The sequence below is a fragment of the Haliaeetus albicilla genome, chromosome 12 (assembly GCF_947461875.1).
Source record: "Haliaeetus albicilla chromosome 12, bHalAlb1.1, whole genome shotgun sequence".
Lineage (NCBI taxonomy): Eukaryota > Metazoa > Chordata > Aves > Accipitriformes > Accipitridae > Haliaeetus > Haliaeetus albicilla.
The window spans coordinates 6,758,848-6,779,134 of record NC_091494.1 but is presented as its reverse complement, the minus strand read 5'-3'; the positions used below and the strand labels follow the sequence as shown (position 1 = coordinate 6,779,134).

Here is a 20,287-nt window from a genome sequence, read left to right as displayed (position 1 = left end):
ATAGGCTGGGGTCGGAGCCCAGGTGAGGCAAGCGGCTCTGCCAGCCCGCTCTCCTCCAATAACCAGGATCCTCGGGGTGGCGGGGGGGGGGGGGGGCCATAAAACACAGGCAATGGCTCTTCTCGCACAGCGTGGAGCAAAATCAGCAGAGACACCAACAGCCAGCCACATTTTGTGGCCAGCAAGCGTGCTAGCCCATCCTCTGCAGAGACGCAGTGGGGATGCTCAAAGCAGACACAACTTGCTGGTTTACAGCATCCCACCCTGTCCACAGGGCACGGCGAGGAAGCCCAAGGTGGATCTGAGCACGGGGAGACCATGTCACCACGTGCCGCAGCCCCGGCACAGCCACCGCTGTTGGATGGGTGTTTCACAGCTGTGCGTGGGTCTGCCCTGCAGCCAGATGCTGATGGAGGGACAGGCAGGCAGTGTGGAAGTGGGAAGGGAGAGGTTTCCAACTCTGTGGCGTGGGGATGTTGGGAATGGGGCAAGTTCGGTGGGAGGATGGGAAAGGTCATGCGCTGGGCCCCAACCCAGCACCCAGCCGCCACAGACGGGCTGCCGGCCAAAACAAACCCAGACACCAAGGCATTGGAAACGTGGGTACGAAAAGGGCTGGAAACCAGTTCCTCTCCAACTGCCGAACTGGTTCAATAACTAGAAAAACAACATTAGGTGCTGTGTAAATAGCAAAACTGTTGGGAAGCATTAAATGTCCTTTTTGTTGCAGAGGAGGTGGTGACGAAGGAGGGATTTGGGAGAGCAGCTCCTGCCCCAGCCTGGCCCTCATGGAGCTGGGTAAGGGACACAGGCAGGTACAGCTGCAGGTGTGAGCCCTTCAGCAACACCTGGGAAAGGAGATCCAGTGTAACACATCTGTTTAATGTCTGTTCTCCCACAGAGCTGTGCAGAGGGGGTTTCCCAGCCAGGATCTAACTTGGAAACCCGATCGTTTCACCCCACAGGTATCCAGCTCGTTTCTAGCCACCACTCCAAAACTGTATCACACCAGATAAAATTTACAGCCCAGTTGTCCCCACAAAGTTACAAACTGGGAGCATAGAGACCTGTGAGGACACAGACCTCACCTAGGCTGACCCAGCCTCTGGGAATACTTTCCTGGGATGAAGAAGGGTCTGGGAAATCTTAAACTCACACTTGAGTGAAACAGCGTGGCCACAAATCAGGCTTGCGGGGTCACCATGTGAAGAGGTAGAAGTTTATTGGAATATAAACATTCAGATAACGAGTAAGATAGAAAAAACCCAACAACAACATATACAGACACTTGTTGGAAGGAGACGTTGAGGTATTTATCCACCGCCTAGGCTATCACATTTCTTTTTTTTATTTATTTATTTTATTTTTTTTTTAAATAGGTAAGAAAACTAGTAGCAAGGCTGCTGCAGCTGTTTGGTGAAAACATCTTCTGATCTGAATCCGTTTGGAGAACACACACGCGGCCAAAAGGACTTGGTGTGACACGTTCACATTCACTTTGGGAGCTGAGCAGGCACGCAGCCTCCCCCCTCACCTCTTCCCCCTTTCCCAGCTCACAAACTTTGTTCAATCCCACCATAAACTGGGATCTGCTGGAAGAGGACAAGCAGGTTTGGGTTTGTTTTGTGGTTGTTTTTTTTTTTTTTCCCCCCCAGCTGGGCATCAAACCCAGCTGGCAAATCTCCCCCTGAAACAGAAGCATCAAGGCTGCACAGAAGCAAGCTGGGGGCTTTTTTTTTTTTTGGCTGCTCACTGCAAAACCTTCGCTGGTCTGGAGTTGAGAGAGAATTAGCCACACTGCAAAGCGGAGCACTTCACGCGAGGAACAGTCCTACCCGCAGTATCAAAACCCCTGAGTACTATACAATCGAACACAGTCGAGTGAAATGAAGCGGAGACGGGGAGAGGGGGAGCAATCCACCACCCTTGCTCAGCCTTCCCCGGCTCCTGGCTCCTCTGCCCCATCTCTGCTGCTGGTTTCCATAACCCTGTCCCCAAAGCCTGGCAGCTCAGCAGGAGATCTGGAGCTCAGCGAAACATGCATTAAGCCAACTGCCAGTATCAAAGCCGGGCTGAGGGAAAGGGTTACTCTTCACAGTCTGAATGGCCGGTCCTCATCATTGTGTACTGAGAAAGGACCAGTTTATTGTTGCAGCTTATTTTTACTGAGGTATCTGTTACGCATCCCAACTTGATTCTTTCCCTGAATTGGATACAAAACAATCTGTTAGTCCCTGTCTATTTCCAGTCTAGTTGTGTAAAGCTTATAAACATTAATACTCTAGTAGTGTCAAAGCTGTTTAGCAGTTCAGTGATTCGAGTGCCTTTCTGTGCAAGAAAACACAATGTTAGCATGTGATACATAAGCAAAACCACCCATTACTAACCTCTGCTCCCCAGGACCAGAGAAAAAAGCATAAGGAAAAGCAGAAAGTGCCCCAGTCCCACTTGTAGGAAACAGCCCCCAAGCCCACCCCCCAAAAAAACCCCAACCAAAAGAAAACAAAAAAGGGAAAAAAAACCAATCTGAATGAGCCCCAGAGTCTGGAAAATCCTCTCCGAGCCTGCGAGGATGAAATGCTGTGGAGGCCTGCAGGATCTGCCAAGCAAAAGCCCTGAAGCCAAAGAGCAGCTCAGCTTCCCATGCCCGGCGGGTGGCCATTACTCTAGCTAAAAGCAGCTGGAGATGGGACATCTCGGAGCAGCATCTATCTCAGGACATGTGCACTCTCACCCACTTTCCTGCTTCCTCCCACCAAGTCCTCACGCTGTTGGGTAGCAGGATAACTCAAGTCATAGTGTATAAACTAATTGTATAGAGAGCACAGAGCCTCTTGCAATTCGGAGGTCCCGCCTGTGGTTTACACAAGCCTTAGCACAAGCACTCAGCTCTCAAGGACAGAGCAGCAGCCCAGCCGAGCAGTGCTTGGGGATTACAACAGAGAACCTGATATTTGAGAGTTTAAAGGAAGGATTATTTGTTTCGTTTTCTATGTACATTTTTAAGTCCAATCCTCAGGCTGCTGACAGGGTTTTCCTGTGGTGGTATCTGGCCTGGTGTTTTTTAAAGCCATGATCTTTTCAGTAGTATAAAATAAACAGCTTCGACTGTGCCATGGCTAATGGAAGTACTGCAGGAGGACATCTCCCCTGGACCTGTAAAGTCTCACAGAATACTAGGACAGGCTCAAGTCCTCACAGCTCAGCTCTTCTAGGCTAAGCTTGGGCTCAGCAGTGCAGGCAGGCACAGCCTGTAACAGCAACAGTGCCTCGAGCCTCCCGTCCTGCACAGAGCTAAATGCTCCCAACAGCTCTGCTCACCCACAGGAGCAGTTAAAAGGTGACCTTCTCTTCTCATACTGGAATGACACATGGCAACTCGCCCACCACACTCGAGGAAACTTGATTTTTAGCAGGCTGAACCTCTGGAGTTATAACATGGTTTTCACTTAGATCATAATACATCTACTAGCTCAGGTGGTTGTTACAGAGACACTTACGTACAGGTGAAAAACGAGAGTAACTTCTTATTTTGGTGCCTCTCTCAAAGGCTACCAAACATGGCTTAGTCTTGTAGTGTAGACAGGATTAGCTGTGTCTGGGATAACAAAGTCCCAGCACAGCTGAGGAGGTGGTTGGGTGCAGCACCACAAGACCAAGCTGTGCTTTCAGGTGCCAGAAACCACCTTCCTGCAAGAGGCTTGGCCAATCTGTAGTGTAAGTAGTGCTGTCATCTCCCAGCTGCACTAAGCAGCTTTGCTAAAGGTAAGCACAGATCCTGGAGCTTGGAAAAATAACAGGGACTTTGGAGACACCCTCGCGTCCAACGTGAAGGACAGATCTTCTAAGCAAGCAGTTGCTCTTGCCCTCTTTTCCTACCTCTACCTGCCCTCCTGTGTCACGCACATGTCCTGGGACAATGCTGTTCAGCTTGTCTCCTGCTGGCCTAAAGGACAGGGAAGCCACTGCTGCTCAGTCTTTTTTTTTTTTTTCTTTCTGTCTTTGGTGATACAATTAAAAATAAAAAAAATAAACACAATGTCAGCAAAACCACATATAAAAAACAAGCGATAAGATATGCCAATACTTCCTGAAGAGGTTAAAAAAACCCAACCCAAAACAAACAAAAAAAACCCAACAACAAGTACATATCTGAGGTATTTCATCTGCTCAAAAAAACCTGACTTGGGCCTGAAGGATAGGAAGGACGTCACCAAGGCAGGATGGATGGTGCTTGGACCTGGTCTCCAGGCTGGGGAAAGCATGTGTGGGAAAGGCCAGAAGAAGAGAGGGGACAGAATGAGGCCACCTGAGCAGGAGCTGACTTCATGGAGTCACTAAGTCAGCTTGGTTGGCTCCAGACATGGGAGAGCCAGGGCCAGCCTTTGCTTGCTTTCAACTGGAGGTTTGAGGGGAAAGGGCAAGGAGGGGCTTGATTTCCTTTCCTCTGCTTCCATCCAGGAGAGCAAAAGGTCTTACTCAACTGAGAGCTGCTTTCTTTTCGCTCATGTACAATTTGAAGGGGACCGGCTTTCTGTAGGCTTGTTCAGAGACCAACGAAAAGACGCGTGTGTAACGTTAACTGCAATGCCTACACACGCACCACAGCCCCACTGAATTAGATTTCAAATATCACCTTCTATTTTCTCAGCCTATGGATGTGGAGAGCTTCCAGGGGCTATTGAAAGACACCTTATGAGAAGGAAGTTGCTCCAGGAAGCCTAGATCAACCTAAATGACAGCCCTTTTGTGTCAAGGGGGCAGAAGATCAAAGCAGCAAGCCACAGTAAGTTCAGGCTGTCAGGGTAAATGTCAGCGGGATGAGTTCCTCAAGGGGAGAGAGACAAGGTGGAGGACATTTAAAACTTGGCTGAAAGCCTGAAGGCAACAGTAGGGAAGAGGCCAGCACCAGCCAGGAGAAGGAAGCAGCTGATCGAGAGGTTTTTAATGTGTCTATGGGTCAAACGTTGCAGTGAGAAAGTCCTTCCCCTCTTGCCAAGACCTCGGAGAGGGGGAAGGAGGCTCACAAGCCAAGACCATGTGTTCTACAGGAGGACATATGAACACCGGACCACGACAGAGCCTGAAGAAGAAAAGCGAGGAAGCTTGCCTGCTCTGCAGCCGCCTGGCCTTCTGCAGCACAAGCCATGGGAGGACAGGGGCAAGGCACCCCGCCGGCTCTTAGGATTGTCAATACACGGAGTTGTTTTGTGGGAAGAGTCCTTGTGGCTACTGGTTCGAGGAGAACCAAGTTTCCCCGCCCCAACTCCAGCTCTTTCCACCTGCCTTGGTGACGTCTCAGCCATCTCTCAACCCGCAGCTCCTAGAGACGATCCCTGATTGAAAAACGCCAGGCATACCCCCCCCCTCCATGTCCCACCCCCCAACAGGAACACAGCAAACCCTGGGAGGAGGAGAAAAAAAACAAAAAGCAAAAGGGAGGAAGAAAGGGGAAGAACAAAGAAAAAGGCTGGACAAACAGACGATGAAGAAAAACTCGCTGGCATGGAAAGGTTTCAGCATCATCATCATCTTGCTGTTGGCCAACCACAAAAGCAGGTTCCTTGAGATGAGGTAATCTGTGCGACTCCTTCCCGGCTCGCTCCCTGCTGAGAGCAGAGAGGAAGAGCTGCCGGAGGCCAGTGTGAGAGACAGCAGGCTCAGCCGTCCATCAGAGAGACCAGCTGGTGGAGGGCTCTGCACTGGGGGTTCCCCGGGATGAGGTAGGGCTGGGAGAGCAGTGGGAGCTGCTGCTGCTGCTGCAGGAACTTTGGGTGCTGGAGCCTGCAATGAGATGGACGACTGGCTTCTGGGCAAAGAGCACTCCTGCAAGGCAGAGAGAGGTAAAGAAAAGGGTTACTGGGACTATGGGGTGGCATGGCTGACAAGGATAGGTTACAGAGCAAAGGGCAGTCTATCCAACCCCAAAGATCACATCCCAACAGAAAGAGGCTGAGCGCAAGACAAGAGGGCTTGGAGGCAGATCAGAGGGTCAATGGTGACCAGGATATAGAAGGGATCCCCCGGGACTTGTTCTGTCACAGGGATGTTGTGCTTACAGAAGACAAAAATCCCAAGTAGCTTCAACACCTTTGGAGGAGAGAAACAACTTTCATGGCACTGCAGTGCCAGGCCTCCCACTTGGGCTTTGTGCAAACATGCGTGTGTGTGACCTGCAGAAGTGAAATGGCTTGAGCGCACTACAGGGGACAACAATTCGTGATTCCCGGGACTGCGTGAGGAAAAGCTGAGTAAAGCCACTCCTCAGCAGAAGAGGGATAATACTCCTTCCTATTAACACTTCTATAGAAGTCCCTTCCCTTAGATTTAAAAAATACTACCACCACCAAAAGGAAAGGGCATTCATCTTGACTGCCTAGGACCAAAAAAAAAAAAAAAAAAAAAAAAGGACAGAAATCATTTCCTACTGAGCTTTCTAAGCCAGACAGGTTGTGTGTGTTGTACTTTGGCAAAGACCAGCCCCTGGGAGCACACCACCCTCTCCACGTCCTACTCTGCACCACCATCCTGGCTCTCTACCCATCCCCAGGAGCAGTTCTTTCTCACCAGCATAAATTGTGCCGTTAATCTCCACTGACATGTTAATACTCCCAATGCCGTTAGGTGACAAATTCAGTGCTGCCGCCGCCGCTGAGTCAGGTTTATCTTCTTTCAAGAAAGAAGAGATGCAGAGTTAGAGAGTAACTGTCCTGTTCCCTGCACTATCCACCAATGATCAAAGCTGTACACAGCCCTCCTTTTGTCTCCTCTTTGGTGAGGAAATCCCCACATGATGTCCACTTCCAGTTCTATTACAAGTCTCCACAGGTGTTTAAGTGCTTCAGTGTGAACTCAGGATGGGCTGGGAGCCTTCTGGCATTTGCAAATCTCTCCCCGACTCGCACGCTGGATGGCCAAATTAACATCCCCTCCAAAGAAAAAGCTGCCAGCACACGAGACAAGACCACATTTAAATTGGCTGGATTGTGGCTGTGTTTGCAGCAGACTGGGAGCACACACACAGTCCTCTACCCCTTTGCTGGGGGGTGGCAGTTTCTCCAGGAGCTGGTGTGACTCCCTGTGCAGGGCTCAGACTGCAGCAGCTCCAGCAGCCGCTGGAGGGAGGGGACTACTCACAGCACCAAGGACTCAAACCCAGGAACACTATGCTTGGCTACCCCTACAGCGCATGTGAAATCTGGGGGGTTTTTTTGTTTGTTTTGTTTTTTTTGTTGTTTTTTTTTTTCCCCTGTCCTCAGCCTGGGGAATCCTTTCTAAGCCATGATGGGCAGCTCTGGAAGCGTCAGTGCAGAGCAGGGGTTCAATTGGCACTGACACTTAAGGGGAGCTGAACGTCAAACTCTCCTAGGCGCTTCGGAACCTCCAACCTAAGCAACCCGTAACTGTGAGCTTGGGTTGCAGGATTGCTTCTCTGTGCTCACGAATGCAACGCTTACAGTTTGCACAGCCGTATCATGGTTACCAGCCGATCCTATGTTGGTTTTGGGGCATTGGGCTATTAAAACAGAGAGAGATTAGGCAGACATTCTACTCAGGCTCTGACATTGCAGGTAAAATGCATGTTTTTAGCTCCTTTCAAGTCTGCTAGGACAAGAAAATCCACTGTCTCTGTAAAGAATGCTAAGGACATTGTTAGCATTTAACCTAAACGTTGCTATCAAGCTGTGATAAGCTCATGCGGTCCTTTTCAACAGCATCTCTCAAAACACTTTACAAAGCACAATATTTTTATTTTGTAATTGGGAAAATTAGGGCACAAAAGACAGGACAGACTTGCCCACAGTCAGCTATCAAAGGTGGGAATAGTATCATTGAATCCTCAGTCCTCAACCTGTTACTATTTATAGAGACTAAAATTGTTCCTAGCATTTTGATTTAGGAAGTTCAGGGTGGAGAGAAAAAAAATAAAGTGAGATGGGAGGGAATGAACATTACTTGATAAAATTTGTATTCCCTTTTACTCATGATTTTCGTTTTTGTTTTGTTTTTACGTAAATGTACAGTTTAGGTGGATGCACAGCTGTCAGGAACTGTGAAGTCCCAATCCCATTTAACTCTGCAGGAAGCTGCTGCTGCTTCAAAGAGGAACCTGCTTTGACCCTTTGCCATGTATATTGCTGGCAAAGCATCTCAATAAAGCATTTACCAGCACTGCTAGCAAAGGCCTCAAGAACAACTCTTCCCTTTCTTCTAAGCTGTGCCAAACTTGCCTGGCCTTGTGCCTACATCCAAATGTACAATTAATAAGGGGTCTGAGACCTTTAATTTTGACGGATCAAAAGGTTTGGAGGAAGCAGCTGTTGGGACTGAAATTTTCTGAGGCTTTGCTGTCCAGTGAAGTGCAGCCCCCGGGACAGGTAAGGGAGCTACAGCACTTAATCAGCTTTTGAAGCCACTACATAACAGTATTGATTCTGACAATGTGACCTTTACAGGGTGACTCCCCTTTTACAAAGCATTTCAGGAGTGCATTTCCCAGGCCATGAATGCTGCTTATATGTGACCTTCTAACCCAGCCTTGCCAGGAGTTCTTTGCCTGGAGGCTGTGTGTAGGGTTGCAGCAGATGTTGGTAGAAATCACCTGACTTGCTAAAAGCCCTGTGATGGGTAGGTCCCTCTGCAGATACACAGGTCTTCGTGGCCTCCTCATCACACCTGACAAAGGATTCCTAAAAGCTGGGCATCTCTCTCCCCCATCTCCTGCAGTCTGCTACCCATATGGAAAAAGCTGTTACCTCCACGATCAATTAAAAGGGTTCCTCACCAGGAAAGGACAGAAAATCATTCCCTGCAGCACAATGCTGGCATGAGGCTCAGAGCAGGGCAGTGGAAAGCTGAGCATCTGGCACATGATGGGCTTGCCCTCCGAAAGTCATCTTATGGACTGCAGAATCACAGGACTGCCTATGGCTAGGCTAAACCATGCTCTCAGATCTGAAGTATACACCAGGTATTAAACATGAGGGGGGCAGATATGTGGCCCAAAGCGATTTCAGCCAACCCATATGCTTCCCGTGAAGGAAGGAGCATACTTACAGCATGCAACAGAGCACCACTGCAAGGACAACTGAGCTAGCATCAACTGAAACTGCTAATTCCCCACTGTGCAAGTTCTGCGGAGACATAACAGCTTGAGTCCTGAAGCAATCTCACTGTGATCAACACAGGAGGTCATAAGCTCAGAGTAAGGGTCTTGTTGTATGGGTCAAGTGGGTTTTATCAGCTTAGATGCAGAGCTTTCTGAACACAGCTAGGGTGCTTCTGAATTCAGGCTGGATTCAGATGATACTGGATTATGCATCAACAAGAATAAAATAAAAACAGCAGCAGTAAATAAAACCTAACAAAACATTACTACTCTTTAGCTTTGCAGCTATTGTACTCCATTTTAACAGCTTCTTGACAGTAACCTCTACCTGGTACCCAGAGAGATAATCAAAGCTGTGTAAAGAGGTGTCTGACATCCTAGTTTGGGAGCAGTTCCCTCCCTGCTGCAGTCTGCAAAGACCTTTTGTGTATCTAGAGGTGCTGCTTACCCTTGCCATTGATTTTGATCTTCATGGGGATCTGCCGCGCCATGCTGAACAGGTTGCGCTGAAGAGCCTGCTGGACAAGCCGCTGCTCCTCCTCTGTCATCCGTGAGACCTTCTTCTCTGGAGGCTCTCCTGACTCCAGTCTCTCTCTCAGCTGCTCTAGGGTGGCTGTTCTTGCTGCCACAGTTGCCTGCTGGCTAGCCAAGGTCACTGGCACGGCAATACGATTTGGCATAGACACAGTCAAGGGCACACCATCACCTAGAAGAGGAAAGAGTCACTTAGTCCCTCCCAGAGCCCTTCCTAAAGTGAGCATGCAAGGCTTAAACCACAGACAGAATATTCTGCAAACCCAGAGCCACCCAAGTCCCACTACTTTCAAGTCCAAAGTAGTCTGGGTGGGCAAAATGGAAAATAACTGTGTTTCAGTGCCAGCACCTCTTAACCCAGCCACCCTCTTCGCTGCAAGTATAAAAGTAGCTGACCTTTTCTGACAGCTGCTGCTGGAGACACCCGAGGATTGCTGGTCCCACTGCCCGGCGCGACGCCGATGATGGGGAAGCGGATCTTTGGGGGAGACAGGAGGGAAGGAGGTCCCGTGGTGGTGGGCGAGTAGCTGAACAAAGAGGAGCTGTAGCTGGGCCGCCTGCCTTCCCGCCTGTTGCCGTCGATTGCAGCCTGAAGCTCAGCAGGAGAACTGAGGGATTTCTTCTCGCATTCATAGGCATATAGGTACTTCATGTACCTGGGAGAGAGGTGAGCATAGGGAAACTCAAGTAGGTTTCTCAAAAGAACATGGAATTATAGGCCACAGCAACAAGCATTGCATTCAGAAAGACTTTCAGACTGAGGTCCTCTGCAGGCCTGGAGTCTTTGTCTGCATATCACGACCACTGCTGCGCTTGGTTCAATAAGCATTGAGCAGTTTGGGTGTGAAGCACAGCTCTCAAAGAAACTTTGAATTTACTCAGTGTTTACTGGGAAGCACATAGGTACATACTACTACACCCACAAGGGCAGAAAAGAATCATCCAGGATTCCTTTACAATGGAGACACCATCTAAAATTGTAAGAATTAAGATCTTGGACCATAACCCTTAGTGCAAGGAAGGAAGTTTGAGGAATTACCCTTGTGCAAGTCATTTGTATTGGGCAGCACCAAACCTTACTGCTTTTGCTGAATTCTGGCACACACGTTCGCAGGAGACAGCCTATTTGCACCAAAGGCTGTAGAAATGGCAATGAGCTTCCCTCTCTGGGACTCGGGGGCTCTAATAACTTCCAAGAAAACCAAGTCTGCAGAAGAGCTGGGTGTGGACTCCCAGAGCCCAGGCTTTGAGTCACTAAAGCACAGCTTTGCCCTGTTGCTTAAATTTCACAGTAGGTTTACTTTCACCATTCTTTTTCCTCTGCTTATTCTACTTTTTCCTTTTTTTTTTCTTGCCTAATCAACGTGGGGTACCCCAGGTCAGAAAAGCAATCCTCACAGTAAGTAGGTGCTAAGTGCAACTTCCCACAACTTAGTGGTGATAACAGACTGATACCAGCGATCAAGTCCATACTTGATGCCTACAAATCAGGAGGCCTCCGTCCTTCCTCCTTGTGCCAAGTGCTCTTCAGAGACAGAGCAAGACCCTCCTTGCCCCGAGGAGTTTAAGCTCCAAAGAGGCAAGAAAGGCACAGGATGGATGGAGGCGCAGAGCACAGCAAACAAGTAGATGGCATATTAGTGCTGGGACTGTAGGGGTGGAAGGGGAATGAGTTCAGGAAGAATCACTGCTAAGAAAAATGAGAGGAGAAGGAATCGAAAGGAAAAACTGCAAGCCTTGGGTGAGATGGATAGAGTAATTTATCAGCTCATCCCTGGCCACAGAGTAGAGTTTAGTCTTCCAATTTTTCCACCCCAGTCCCTGCTTTGCACTCCCCAATCCCCACTCTGTGTTTACATCCATGCTGTTAGACCCTCTGGACTTACTGGGTTCGAAGCGTAAATGCGGCACTGGTGATGGAGGTGGGCAGATTAAGGCCTTTGGTGATCTCTCGCCAGATCTTCTTGTTGATGATTTCCACCAGCCCTCCTTTCTCAGTCACCAGCTTGTAGAGCATGTAGAGATCCAGGATCTGCTTTGCCATGATGGGGATCCGATTGATGGGAGTTCCTGCAGGGAAACAGCAGGGAAGGAAACATGGAGTCAGATAGAAAATGAGGCCAAGAAAACTGGCAGGTTGGGGCTATTGATCTTCTTTCTAATAGGAAATTCAGGCAACTCTATTTGTAGCCTGACTTGAGGTCTCTCGATGGGTGAGTAAATGAGCCAGAGAAGTGTAGCTACATGGCACGTCTTTTTCATGAAAAATCCTTTCCTGTAGGCAAAAGCAATTATCAGGCAAATAATAACCTGCATCTAAGAGCAACTTCTAAAATAGAAAGACGGGAAGTAGGGACCATTCAGACCTAGGGGTGAGGGAGCAGCACAGAGGAATCATTTTTTATGAGCTCCTAGGGCAGTCTCAGATAAAAATCTGTATTGCTTGTGCTCACGAAGGGGCTGAGCAGCCAGGCAACTCAAGCTACTTGTACATTGGGATTTGGCTCCCTCACTCCCCAGGATCTGCCATCCTGTATTGCTTGGGAACAGTGATAGAAAAGGGCACACGACACTTGAGAGCACCTCCCTCCCCCACGTACATTTACCTCTGTCCTCCCTCGCAAGCACACGCATAACGTTTTGCTACAGCTTCTGCTCTCAGAAAGCATTTTCACCCTCCCACTCCTCTTCCCTGACACGCTCCCAAATGACACACCGATGAGGCCACATGGGTACCTTGGTAGCAACCGCAACGCAGCTGCTGGAGCAGTAACTTGTTGCAAGAAAGCTAGAGAAATTGTGTGGATGGTGGAGGTGAACAAATGAGCAGTGTAACAGAGCATCAGGGTGCCTGACTGCAGACACCGCAAAGCCAGGCGTCCTCACGGCTGCTGTGAGAAGCACCAGGCATCCAAACACTTTTTGGAGCCCAAAAGAAGGTCCTGCTCTATCCTTGCGAGGATAGACAGGGCAGACAGGGAAACAGCTCTATCCTTCCTGTTCAGTTTTGTCATCTTGTGGGTTAACAGAGGTAAGAAAATCTGATTTTTTTAACCTGATAGTGCCCTTTTAGCAGCACCTTAAAGTGATAAAGCGTGCAGGGTTTAAAAAGGTCAAACTAATGAGATTTAGGCAAGGAGAGGAAGAGAGGAAAAAATGCTGATGTAGCAAACCTTTTATTTTGCATAGGAAATACTGTCCTGGATCAAAGAGCCATCCATCTGAGGTCAGTATCCTGTCTACCACAATGGTCAGCACCAGCCTTTACAGGAAAGCCTACGAAGCGCTGCAATGGACAATTATGGAATACCCAACCCACAGGGGAGACTTCTGCCACTGCTCATCAGCCAGCGATTCAGTTAATGCCCCGAAGCAGAGCAGTTTATGGCCCTTATAAATGGGTTTTATTCTGTTTAGTGAAAAGGAGTGCAGCTCAGCTCTGCAGATGTCCTCATTATACATGTAAGTGTAATTTTTTTTTTTCTCTCTCTTCTTTTTGAAGCCTGTTATGCATTAGCTCATGGTACCAATTGCCACAGGTTAATGAGATGTTGGATAGAGAAAGTAAACTTTTTCAGCTTTAAAAGGGCTGCCTTCAAGTTCACCAAGTTACTAACTCAAACTGTAACAAAACATAATGAGCAACCTGATCAGGCTTTGTCTGCATGCTCTGTCATTTTATATCTATCATATCCTCTTTTCCTTGCCTTCTCTAAACAACCCCTTCCCTGTCCACAACAGAAAAGTCCACAAAGCAGTAATTTCATAAACTGCATCAGATCCTCTTCCTGCATTTCAGAGACGACACTTCCCTCAGGGAGCAGAGATAGAGATGTTTCCAAACTGTTTAAATGCACTGTGGCTCCATCCATCCCAGCCGGCTGCCCCAAGCCAGGAGCCAGTCCCTCCCAAAAGGGCAGCCTGTGTAAATGCAATCCTCAATTTGCTTCAGTTTTTCCTCAGCCACCATTTTGTCTCCGTGTGTTATTGCAAAGATTAAGAGCACACTAACAGTGTCATTTCAGTCACACAGAGGGCTGGGAGTGATCATGTTACCAGCCTTAAGTTATCATTCATCAGCTGAGCCACAGTAACCAGAGTCACACCCAGCCAGCTCCAAATGAAAAGCAGGGAAATATTTCTCTCAGAGGTTTCTAGGAAGAGCCAGGGGTGGGTTTTTTCCACCCCAGAATGCCCCTTCATTAACAGTTCAGCGTTTCTGCCCCAGCAGCAAGGAAAGCTGGGGTGTCCTAAGTGGCACCGCATTGCCAGCAAAGACGTTAGTATCCTGGGGCAGGATCAAAACCCTCTTCCCCACTCCTCCAGCAACCCCGCGCCGTGCAAAGCCACCCACTTTTCCCCAATCCAATTTAGGGAATAGCATTAACTTGTCCAGAAGGGACTTTCATCCAGCTCTCCTTGGACAGTGACCAGATGGAGAGTGAAAGGGAAGGGCATGGATAAGGCTCCTCAGGCAAACAAGCTGCTAATACAGAAGTATAAGGAAATACCTACTTTTTAATATACTGCATTTATCCTAAACACAGTTTTACTCTTCTATAGATTCTCCCGTCTCAGCATTTGAAAAGGTACACAAGTATATTTATCCAAATACTCCATGGAAAGGGACAAACATTATCTGCATCAGTGGGAAATAAAGGCTTAAATATATTTCCAGAGAGCCTGCTCATAGCTGGGGTAGAAACAGCAATCAGATCTGACCTCCCTGCCTCACGTTACTAACCCTTTGACACCTTTCCTTCCTGAAGTTTGCTTTTAAACAAGACCCACAGACCAAAGTGCCCTGAAATTTAATTTGTGGCTTTACAAACTAAGCGAAAACCTATAGCTTCCCACCCCCAATAAAATTTCTTTACACGGGCTGAGAAACTTTAGAGCAGGGACAAAACTACTTCCATCCTTCTACCACTTGAGCATGGAGAGGCAATCATTTTCCTGCCATGCTTTCTCACCACTCCAAGTGACATCCCCCAGAGCTAGCAAAGGGTTATTTGGGTTTTGGAGCTGGTATATTAACTGGACTTTTCAGAGCAAGACAGGGCTCTGCATGTTTCATAGGATCTGACTGCAAAATAGCTGAGAAGCACGGAAAGGCTGCTCTCACAGCCCTCTCCTCCCCCAGCCCCTCTCCTAGGAAAGGCAAGGCGATAAAGTCTTTATTGGAAACTCCCAGCGCTCAAACAGGAAAGGCTGAAAAACGAGTATCATGGGACGATTGGATGCTGAAGCCGAGCGGATCCTTTCACAGGCGGCTGCAAGGCTTGTCAGGGGCCATGATGGATTACTGTCATCTGGCAGCATCAGGATTAATGATCTGGAGGTCAGAGGGGAGAATTCCAGAGGGAAAGGTCAGCAGCCGGGGGCACAGCATAAGACTTGTTGCCTTTTGATGGCAAACTCATTTTACTGTACTTTCAAGCCTCTCTATTCTGCTGGCTCTCTGAAATGCTGTAGGTACTGTGCTTGCAAAGAGCCAGAAGCCTTGCCCGACTCGAGAAGAGGGCGAGGAAGAGGACTGGCTCCTCTCCTAGTTCTCTCAGTAAACGACTTTTCTTCCTTTTAGTATAACCCCAGCTATGGGGTTATACATTTCTGTATAAGTACAGACATTTCTGCAAGGAATTAGCCAAAGGGGGGCACACAAGGAGTCTGTTTCCACTGCAGAAGGGATGATGCGTACTTGATGAGCATGGGAGACCTCAGGAAGACAAACTCTAGGGCAGGCAAACTCTGGAAGGAGAAAGAAGAATCATCCATCCTACAGCCCATGGGCTTCTGGTTTTCTGAAGGGAAAGACCACTGTAACTACAATTCAGACTTCTGGAATAAAGAGTTCATCCCTGGAGGAAGCCTGACTGTAGCTATAAACATCTCTGTCCTTCAAGGGAAATAAGCAGCCCCCCCTGCCAAGCTGTTTCACCCCATTCAAAAGCCTCTTCTGTTTCAGGCAGACGTAACAGAAGCCTAAAGGGCTTATATGGATAGGCTTGAATGTCCCCTATGTCCCCTGCGCTGCAGAGGAAGAAGGAGCAACTGATTTTCATCCTTCAAGAACAATTTAAGAAGGGACTGAGGAACCTGTAAACTCCAGATAATCATTGAATGACTGTTTTTACATCTATTGGCAGTAAACCTGTATCTGGGGAAGGGGCTTTAGCCGAGCCATCAGCACACGCAGGCTCCGCTCCCCTGCAACAGCCACCACTCTCTCGGTGCTGGGGCTCAGTCTTTCCATTTCTTGAAAGGAAACTAAGCTTTGGACCTAGATCTTCCTCACCCATCCAAACACGCTGCCCAAGGTGTTTTTTTTTCCTGTTCTTCATCCTATCTTAGCCAGACTTCAGAGTCAGATCTAAATCTGAAGATGCAGACTGATGTTAAACAAGGAAAACTGCCCCTAAGACTGTTCTTAACCGAATTAGAGAAAATAGTCCCCTCTCATTTTGCAGGGATCTGCTTGGCTTTGTGAGTCCTCCATGATGGAGAGCCCCTGCCAAGGGCCGCTCTCTCCACTCCTCATGCTGAGCCATGCCCACTGCAGGGAGTTCCCCACCATCAAGCAGTCTAAGCCATGACTTGTCCTGCATGCGAGAGACAAAGAGCAGGTAATTATACCCAGCCTGGAGCACTACTTTTTCAATCACCTCCCATTTTTTTCCCCATCCAATTTACTTTCAGAAGTGTCCACTTTTTAGTAAGGAACAAAGGAGGTGATAATCCCAAATATTTATTCTGCAGAGCAACATTCAAATTGCAATAAAGCATGCTCTGGAGTGAAAAATAGGCAACAGGCATAGAGGGGGCATTTCTAAGCCACAACCTGTACAGGTAAGGAAAGAGCTGCTCTTTCCACCTTCCACTCCAAATATGTTCAGAAGAGAAACAGTATCAGACAGCCAAAAGGAACATATTTTCCCCAGGAGACTGGGCAGGTCCCCAGTGATTTAAAATAATTTTGAACCAAGTCTTGAAGAGACCTTCATGTTTCTTTGAAGGGAGAGAATAATTACTTGGTATGCTCTCCCCACTGTCACAGGCTAAACAGAGGTAAAATTCAGTTCAACAGCAAATCAGTAGTGCAAACCAACTTGCAGTAGTGTCTATGAGCAAATCAACTTGAACCCTGCACTGTCTCACTTCCCGGTTTGCCTGAATTCCTCCTCAAGGACAAACCCTGGCTGGCTTCATGCAGAGCTGCCTGTTCAGCCACCCCAGCTCCTTTGCATGAGTTTTATTTGTCAATTTGGTTTGAGTCTGTCCCGAGTACTCACTCAATGTTAAAATAAAAAGCAAAGGTATACAGAAGGGAAGGCACCTCTCCCTTCTTCCTCCCTCTCCATGCCACAGCTGATCTAATCTCTCCCTACGCATGGCATTTCCACAGCAGGCATTCTCACCTCCCAACAGGAATGTCACCACCTGATCCACAAGCCTGCAGACCATTAGACACTCCTATCAAAGCAGGAGCCAGGATAGAGGGTAATTAATCATGCTCTATTTGACAGGAGGCCCACTTCTTATCTGCACCCCTTGAAACGCCATCAGTTTCTGCTTCCCTCCTCAATAAGTGAGGCTGATGGCAGCCCCTTATCAGATTTCGGCTGCTGAACGGGAAGCAGCCTAACTGGCATCCAGTGCCCCACTTTTATTAGCCAAGGCTCCAGCCACATTAACCTTCCCGCACAGGGTGCTTTTCCATCCCTGAAACAGAGATCCCATGGAGATTTGCTCTCTTGGACCCAGCTCAACTACAGGCCAACTGTTTGGCTGCTACTGACACAGCTGGGTCCAATATATTTGCTATTACAAATTTCTTCACCAGATGTTGAACCACCATGCAACTGGTGGTGGGTTTCCATACATATGACCTCTGAACCAAACAGACAAACTCTTCTTCTCTAGGCAAAGAGAGGTACAAATACAGAAGGCAATGCAGAGAAATGAGGGCAGCTGGCAAAAATAAAGGTAGGCCAGGCAGGCTTTATGAGGTCAAAAATTGGACCATCTTTATGCCAAACAGTTCCACCTTCTTCCATCCACCTGGATATCAACAGGGTCATCTCTTCAGTGTTGAGCCACCTCCACTGCTTGAGTGCAGCAGGTCATTAATCATTTGAAAAACATGCTGTTGAAATTGAGTGGGGGGGCAGGCCAAGAACACCCATAGCAAAGAGGAAGTACCAATATAAGAGCGAGCTCAAGAAGATCAGGATTTGAGACACAAACATCCAGTCTTTGGGATGCTGGAGAAACATGTGACAACTTAATCTCAATCTTCAGGCGAAGTGAGGAAAAAACCCCTTTGACTCCATCACTCAATTCTGTACACCCAGGAAAGAGAACCTGGGATTCAGAGATCCTCAGCCAGCAATCACCAGAGCAGACTGGTATCAGATGAATAAGCTAAAGAAAGGTTCATGCAAAGCAACAACAGCCAATCATTTCAAATTCATTTCTTTTGTACCCTGTCCAGTGTCAACTCAGTTCATAAAACATTTAAGCTGCTCAAAACGTTCTTCATGCTGGCTAAATTTAAAACAAATCTCCTGTAAGCCAGAACCAAGTAAACTCCTAATGCTATTTTTCCCCATTAATTACAACTGCAGCTTCCAATACGATTTTTCTTTTGAGCTAAAGCAATACTCTAAAACGCCATTTTTCAGCTGCTTAAAAACCAAGGGATATTAATTATTTGAACTGTACTGGGTCATCTCCCAGAAAAGATTTTTTTAGATCTTTCCAAAGGGAAACTTCCAGGCTTTTTCCAAATTAGAGGCCGGGGGGGGGGCAGAATCTCATGTGTCTATGTCTGCAATGAATGTTTTGATGTGTGAAAAACAGACGGGGGAGAAAGTTTGGTTCTTATGGGAAGGACCTGCTGATAACTACTTCTAAGTTATTGCAATTTGCAAATTTTGCAGATGGACCCAGGTAATCTCTCCCAAAATATCAACTTATGTATCTGGTGGAGACTTTTAGTCACCTGGCACCTAAGGCTGATGAGCGAGACATTCCCTGCAAGAGTTTTTGGGATGCTACAGAGAGCCCTACCTCAAGTACAGGACTATGCATCCCCAGAAGAGCTGGATTCAAGTTGTTTGGAGATCCCAAGCATCTTGCTTCACACCTGTTTTTATCCTAGCATCACTTAAAAGTGTTTAAGTACACGGAATAGTGCATTCTCTGTTCCCTGTTCTGAAAGGCTCAAATCACTTAATACAAAGGAATGTAAATCAGAATGCCAGTTGCCCCTACAACTTAAGGAAAAGTAGATCTTTCCAACAATATAAAAGTAAAAACCTAAAATATTTCACTGATCCCCACTGCTTACCATTTGCACAAGACACTAGTCACCATTTTTCCTGAGTCTAAGTCAAAACAGTTGACCAAAGGAGAGGTTCTTTAGAGGAGGTACAGGAGGCAGAGATGTTGCTGTGTACAAATCCAAGGGTCTAATGGTGAAGAGGACTTCACCTGGTTCACCTGGATCATCCAGAAGAGACCTCTGCAGTGCCTTGAGTGAGAATTTTCCACTGCAGAACATCATCTGCTATTTAGGGAAGCATTTGCTGTAGCTCAGCATCAAGCAGGTAGCGTGAGCAAAGGATGCTGAGAATTTATGTCTGTTGATGTCTCATTTAGAGAACTACATTGCTTAATTCAGATTTGAAAATATCTCCAGAGAATCTAAAGAAGAAACCTGCAAAATTGAATCAGTAGAAGAATGAAGCGTATTCCCTGAACAAACATTTCATAAACACCACTTGGCCTATAGATAAAAGAATCCATCAGTAAATGCTTTTGTCAATACCCTGGATTTGTTGTATTTCCACATCTAAAGTGTGCAGACAGAGCATACAACAGCAGGAAAACATTAAAACCACACGGTCAGACTTACAAAGCCCCTTCTATGTATATACACATAAAAAAACAGAATGGTCAAGCCATCTGGGAAAACCAAGGTCACGCAGAAACCTTGAACAAAATTAGTAGAGCTGTACAATTGGAGACATTTTATGAGGTCTTCACAAAGGCAGTACTTAAAATGAACAAAACAGCTTCCCTTGAAAGGGAGCCTTTCCTAATACACCATAGCACACAGTTAGATCTCTTCCCCATCAAACCTTTTCTCAAGAGGAATGTCTTGCACAAACACTGCTGATCCTTCCAGGGGATGAAACAGTCCCACTACTCCAACTCTCTCCTGACCAGCACTAGTGGAATACAATCAGCTCAATTATTGGTGGCTGCCTTAGCAGCTGTAAGAGTCATGCCACTAACAGTCCTTCACTATCTGGGGACAAACAGCAGTCTAGCTATGCTACCTAGTGCATGCTACAGGGCTAACAGCTACATTTTTCTACTACTCATCATATCTATGCCTTCTACCACACACAAAAAAGATGCAGACAAAATTTAGCTTCAGGGTATGTTCACAGGGTGAGAAAGACCCGCAAAGAAGTGGAAGATGTCATCATCTCTAACACTGCAACTGATCTGAGTAAATGAACTTGCCCATCTGGCTACATACATTTCTGTAATAAAACTCTTTTCAGTAATACAAAAGATGGGGGAACACAAGATTACCCTGAGTTATTGTAATGGATGCAGCTCTAGCCTGGG

At 47.3% G+C, this 20,287-nt stretch overlaps 1 protein-coding gene across 4 annotated transcripts in view; it reads right to left on the bottom strand.

Moving 5' to 3' along the window:
• Positions 1-1,197: 1,197 nt before the first annotated feature.
• The window catches only part of ARID3B (AT-rich interaction domain 3B), a 37,152-nt gene continuing 18,062 nt past the window's right edge, over positions 1,198-20,287 (bottom strand). For 3 of the 4 annotated variants that reach the window (XM_069797828.1, XM_069797827.1, XM_069797829.1), the window contains 5 exons: positions 11,530-11,713; positions 10,040-10,299; positions 9,558-9,815; positions 6,568-6,669; positions 1,198-5,826 (listed from right to left, as the gene is read on the bottom strand). In XM_069797828.1, the coding sequence (XP_069653929.1) occupies positions 5,672-5,826; positions 6,568-6,669; positions 9,558-9,815; positions 10,040-10,299; positions 11,530-11,713 (959 nt within the window). In that variant the 3' untranslated portion in view covers positions 1,198-5,671. The remainder of the gene's footprint in view (positions 5,827-6,567; positions 6,670-9,557; positions 9,816-10,039; positions 10,300-11,529; positions 11,714-20,287) is intronic. The other variant, XM_069797831.1, reaches the window with a different exon arrangement.